The sequence below is a fragment of the Aythya ferina genome (genome assembly GCF_964211825.1).
Source record: "Aythya ferina genome assembly, chromosome: 8".
NCBI classification, from domain to species: domain Eukaryota; kingdom Metazoa; phylum Chordata; class Aves; order Anseriformes; family Anatidae; genus Aythya; species Aythya ferina.
In genome coordinates this window covers 10771097-10777096 of record NC_140304.1, presented here as the reverse complement: position 1 = coordinate 10777096, position 6000 = coordinate 10771097, and the positions used below count along the sequence as shown (strand labels likewise).

General features: G+C 47.9%; 1 protein-coding gene across 1 annotated transcript in view; it reads right to left on the bottom strand.

Annotated features, from left to right (window-relative positions):
* Nucleotides 1–1018: 1018 nt before the first annotated feature.
* TADA1 (transcriptional adaptor 1) overlaps nt 1019–6000 on the bottom strand; it is a 12938-nt gene continuing 7956 nt past the window's right edge. The window contains exons 5-8 of the mRNA XM_084527119.1: nt 4567–4776; nt 3459–3610; nt 2354–2516; nt 1019–1471 (exon numbers count right to left, since the gene is read on the bottom strand). Of these exons, the coding sequence (XP_084383245.1) occupies nt 1319–1471; nt 2354–2516; nt 3459–3610; nt 4567–4776 (678 nt within the window). The 3' untranslated portion in view covers nt 1019–1318. The remainder of the gene's footprint in view (nt 1472–2353; nt 2517–3458; nt 3611–4566; nt 4777–6000) is intronic.

Below are 6000 nucleotides of genomic sequence, written 5' to 3'. Positions count from 1 at the left end.
TGGCAACCCTGGCCCAACAAAAAGTCACATGGGTCATGAAAAAATTATAAAAGGATAACTGAGAAGAAACGTCAGGGGCAGGCACGCTCCTCAGTTCTCAGGGTTGCAGTAAAGAAAAGCTGCATAGGAAAAGAGAAAGATTACAGCTCTCCCATCCAAATACTTCCCAGGGGAAAATAAGAAGGGAGTGGAGGCAATCACAAGCTTCCTTTCATAATCTTCCAGAGGAAGCAGCATCAGTTCCACTGTCTGAATGGCACAAAAGGAACAAAGAACCAAGGCATCCAAGGTACCTGCATAGCTGTGGTTAAGACAGGGAACAAATTAACTCGTAATATGAAAATGCCTAACGTCTTAAGAAGCCTGTTCCCTTCAGCATCTGAGGAGCACCCAGCTGACTCAGGAAGATGGTGATGCACCTGAAACACCACAGGTGAATTTCCTCTTCTACGTGCTGATCTGACCTGCTCCCCAGCAAAATTAAGAGTGAAATTGCTGTCCCACCTCAGGATGATCACCCCTTGCTGGGGTGGCTAAATCATCAGCTGTCCTGACAGATAGGGAACACCTCTTGTCACAGGTCCAGAGAACTCTTAAAACATTTGAACACCACTACTCCAGGACAGGGACGGGACAAAGACTAGACTGACAGGAGAAGCATTACTCACAACCTTGGTTTTACTGCATATTTGATAACTGGTGAGATCCCCAAAACAGCCAGCGTGCACCTTTCATGTTTTGTGATGCAGAACAGTTCTACGAGACAGACCAGAGAAGACTTTCCCTCTTCACCCTGTTTATGTGGAGTTTCTAATCAGAAGTCCCCCGGTATAAGAGAGCTAATGTCACCTTACACTATTCCCACCTTCAGTTCCCAACAGCCCGCCCTGTTCCTACTTGAATGGCACAGATCCCACCAGCTGCAACAGAAGTCAGACTGGGCTCCTGGAGACAGAGCTCAGAAGGGAAGGTGAGGAGACAGGTACATCATGCTCCCAAAGAACACACACACACCTCCTTTAACACCAACTCTTTTCACCCTCACATTTATTTTTCTTTATAAAAAAAAAAAAAAAAAAAGTCTTTGCAAACAAGTCTCTTGTTCCTCCTTTCCAATTCAGTGGGATTGCTGCAAGCACTCCATGGCACACGACTCTTGGGAAGCAGAGAAAGTGCACCACAACTCCGTAATATTTCCATAGGAAAAGCTGACTCATAACTTACATCTTCCTCGAAATGCCGACACAGGTTTGTGAGAAGCAGCCCAGTGTCAATCCAAGGAGCAGCACTGGAGCCACCTGAGCTTGGCTCCGTGGCTCTAGCAGAGCAGGAGGCCCTCCTTCGCTGCCAGGCGCTGGCGATGGATTTTATCCTGCTGCAGCTCCTCGTGGTTTGGATGCCAGAGTTTCATGACAATTCTCTCAATGTTTAGGGCGTAGACAGTGTGTGCTGGAATAACTTCTTTGTGTACCTAGAGGTGAGGTCAAAAACACGTTTCATGCTCGTTTCCCCATGGAGAACCTGTGTCTGACAGGATGAGCAGAGCCAGCCCTGCAGGGCAGGAGCACAAGGAGAGCTCGAAGTTGTCAGCACTGGCACACCAGCCAGCACAGAACTGCTGCCTGTTACACCACTTTCTAAGGAAGTCATTATTTTGATCCAAAACCATAAAAAAAACATTTTGTCTGACCAAACACAGCACAAACGCTTGACTACAGCACGTATTATGAACACTCTGCCTCCACAGCCTTGAGATAAAAATCTCCAGGCCTTTTCACAACAGCAGAGATCAAGGAGGGACAGAGGGGGTGGAATTTCTCAGAGCTAGCTTTAGACATTCTAATTAGCCTGAATGCAAAAGAGAGGGGCCCACAGTCAGGCATCTCCAGGGGAAGATGCATCCAGCCCACCTCAGACACCTCCACAGCATCGGGGTGGTCACCGCAGCAGCCTGCGTGCCAGGACCCCAGTATTCCTCTAAGCACCCAGGCAGAAGATGAAGAGGAAAAAGGGACGTGCCAGACAAGTCATTCAGGGCACTCCTATCAAAACCTCAGTCTAACTCAGTTCTGATACGATCGCTGCAGTCTTGCTGCAGAGGAAGAGTTCTTATGTAGAGACAGGGATTTCCTCAGCAGCCCTCTCTGATCTAGGGGGGCAGAACAGGCCTGAGACCATGAGTTGACTGTCAGCTGCTCCCTACTAGCAGGAGCAAGACAAAGCCGAATAATTGTAAATTTGAGAGGGAAAGACTGAAACAGACAGGAGGATGAAATCAAATCCCTCTCCATGCATGTAAACTAAATTTGGAGTGGTAGGTGGTACACAGGACAGTGTAGGTTGAAGAGCTTACCTGTAACGCCTCAAAAAGGTCATACATGTTCACGGGAGGGAGGGATGCTGGCAAGGTGTCTCCAGAGCATGCCAGGAGTAGCGCTGCCTGCTGCTCAGCATCATCAGGTGGGGGCTGCGGAGCTAGACTCTGACCAGCAGAAGGTGTCACAGAGGTTGGAGGGCTGTACAGAGAGCAAGCAGGAAAGCCTTTCAGTCAAGGGAACAGCACTAGTTTGGGAAGAAACCCAAATGCTGGGTCAAGCTCCTGCTGTTTTTCTGTACTTGCTGATTTAGCCCTTGTGTATATGAAATTCTATTATCTGTAATTAAAACCTGTGAAATTCCAGTTTAATAAAAAACAATGGAAACTGATCCTCAGCATGCTTCAGACCTGCTTTATAACTAAGTGCCATTTGGTAGCTTTTGTTATTCACAACCAAGAGTTTCCACCCAGTCTAAGACTTGATGGCACTCAAAACATTAAACTGAAAGAGCATAGCTGGAAGGCAGAGTTGTTTGGACTAGACTGCATTTATAGTGCTATAACCAAATTTTAAAACACCCACGACCTCCTGTCAACTGCTAGAAGCTTTGCCATAGACAAACACAACTTCGTGTACACACACACTGCCAGACACAGCACGAGCTGTTCAACACTTTGGAAACCAAGATGACTCCGGAGCTCTAGTGACCAGAAAGCCCTGCAAAGGAATCGTTAATACATTTATACATTTGGACACAGGTCCTCATCTACATCTCATGGCACAATGGTGGTGTCCCAACAAAGGCTGGGCTCTTCTGCCCACAGGCAGTTGTCCTGAGAACTCGCTCCTGTACCGCTCACTACAAGCAATAATTAATAAGAATACTCAGAAGGCAAAGGGTCGCCTTGACAAGCCAGTAAGATGGGCACAGACAAGGAGGAGAGACCTACCACTGCCCTCAACTTTGCTGCTGAAAAATCCCCACATCCTTCCTCCCTGTTCAGCAGCACAGCCCTGCTACTTTCATTGTGCGTGAAAGCTGAACACCATTATTAACAGATTCCATTAAGTAAGAGAAACCAAACAGAGTAACTTCAGCAAACTACATTTGAGATTAACCACGTGCTGAGAACTCCTTACCTTTCAATTAAGTTGTTATAAGCAACAACACTGTTCTTCAGATATGGCTGAGGGTTAACATTGCTCCCAAAGGCGTATTTGAAGTGGCCATCTCTCAGGCGGTAGGCTTTCCGCCGGGATATTACAGAGGTCAGGATATCCTTAAGATGGTTCTGCAATGAAAAACCATTGTGGTATTATGGTCACACGTGCTGGGTTGTTCATCCTAGCAAGTTATGGCTATAAGAAGCACAACACCAACAGACAAGACAGCAGCAGCGCTGCTGTGACCACAGGGACGTAAAGACACGAGGGGAACGAGATCTGGAACCCGGACAGGCCGCAGCATTTCTCTCTCAACCACCTGACAGAGCTGGACACAGAGAACATGGCATTGCGTGCGAGTACTGTATGAAAGTACAGCTCACAGACTAATGTGATGCGCAGCTTCAAATGTCACAAGGAGGTTTCTTAAATGCTAGGGAATTCCCAGCCCCGACCCCTTTCACAAGTTAAGAGGTCTTACAATTCACATTAAACAATTACTTGCACTGAAGTACCAGCTCTAAAACTAGAGCGAACGGTCAGTCACTTCACAAATTTGGCCTCACTCCCACATGGGGAACTCAGGGTGACCTCTGGATCATGACTTGGAGAGACCATCCATACAGAGCTCTGAGTAACAGCTCCAAGTAACGCTTGGATCTGACCAGATGTTGGGTAATGCACTGCTGAGGCCAAGAACTTCATCTGCAGCTACTATCTGGTCTGCTGCTTCCACACCAGTTATGTGCATCTGTAGCTTTATCCAGCTCTTCAAAATGGTGCCACTCCATCACTGTTTCTGCGTGACAGGAGCAGCACTTACCAAACCAGCTACTTGAGCATACTCGAGTTCTTCATACACAAGTACTTTGTAATTAATGCCTGCAGGCACAAACCCAAGGCTTCACATCTCAGATGCACAAACCCAGAAGCCCTTTGCTTCTGATTTGACTCCTCCCAAGGCAACGGGGCAGTTGGAGAAGCAGGTTTCCTCCCTCCAGTGAGGGAGGCCACCCCGTACTGTGCACAGAGCCTTTTGCTGCTGGCAGAAGGGGAACACCACTGCTGGCCGGCCCCGTCTCACCTCCACAGCATAAACGACTGCTGTCACTGCCTCCTCCGTGACATTGTCTAGCCCGTGCTCGTAAGCAGTTACGATCATCCTTCCTTCCAGCTGGCCACGTGTAGGAAGCATCATGGTATGGGAACACAGCTTCAGGTCGTCATCCTCCTGAGGATCTTTTGCCACAAACTGCTGGGCTCCAGACAGCGGGTTCTGAGGCTGGAACCGGTGCTGGGATGAACGCAAAATTAGAGCATAAGAAGATACAGCCTTGGTCAGAGCCTTTGGCTCATCTAGCCAAACCTTCCTTCTCCAACTGGAGAGCCAACATATCACAGGAAAACAAACAAAGTGATATCCCCGCCTCCCCCCAGCATAATCTTCCAACTCTCGATGATTTGGGACTGAAGAAATTTAAGCCAGCATTGATATCCTTTTATTTAAGAACCCGTGAGCTTGTTTCGCAGCACCCTGAACCTCCTATACTTCAGGTATCCACATCCTGCAGCAAGAAATTCTACAGCCTAAGAAGCTGTGCCACGAGTCGCCTACTCTGGTTTGCTCTGTACTTCCCACCTGCTACATTCATTTAGTTTTCCTGCAGTTCTCAAATGCGGTCACTGTCCCTTTTATCTCTTCACACTGCTCAGGCCAGTGATGATGTTAGTGGACTTTCACATCTTTCAGTCACTTCCTTCTATGCCGAGGAGTTCTCAGCTACTTAGTCATTTCTTGTGCAGAAGCCTTCTGCTAGTAGCTAAAAATACACCCGTATCGTTTAGCAACTGTAGTTTCCTACCAAGACAAAAGACGGTTATCCTGAGCTTGGGTGATTCTTACATTTCAATCGAGAATAAGGATTTAAGTGCAACAGCTCAGCCAAATTTCAGGTCTGGATTTTGTACGCTGGTCCCCGCGTGCGCTTTCAGTACCCTAAGCAGAGCTGTGCTGCTGAGCAGCCGCTGTTTGCGTGGATTACGGCTACTTTTGAGAACTGAGTCAGTTATTTAGGGACAAAAACATCACAGAACTTGAATCCATACCCGAAAGTAGCACATTTCCCAGCCGATACGCATTCCAGCACAATTCCCTCACTGTGCTTGTGCCTCTGAGTACTCGTGGTGGTGCCTGTGAAGTCTCAGTCCCCAGGCAGACAGGGAGGCAGCGGACAGAAGCCACTGATCTTTGGACCCAGACATATGCTTGGCCCAGCCCTAAAAATGCAAGGGAACTACACGACCCTGACTCATCCACCATGTGCTCCCAGAACTCCTGCCTTCCCGCTCTCCGCAACAGATCGGGTGGCTCGGGAATAAACACTGCCATGAGGCATCATGACAAACGCATGCTTGACATATAAACAATGAACATACAGCGAAGTGGAGTTTTCACATCTTGGTTTCAGGCGAGGAAAGGGGGCCTGCTTTATTCAAAGGACAGTGTGGCATTTAACTC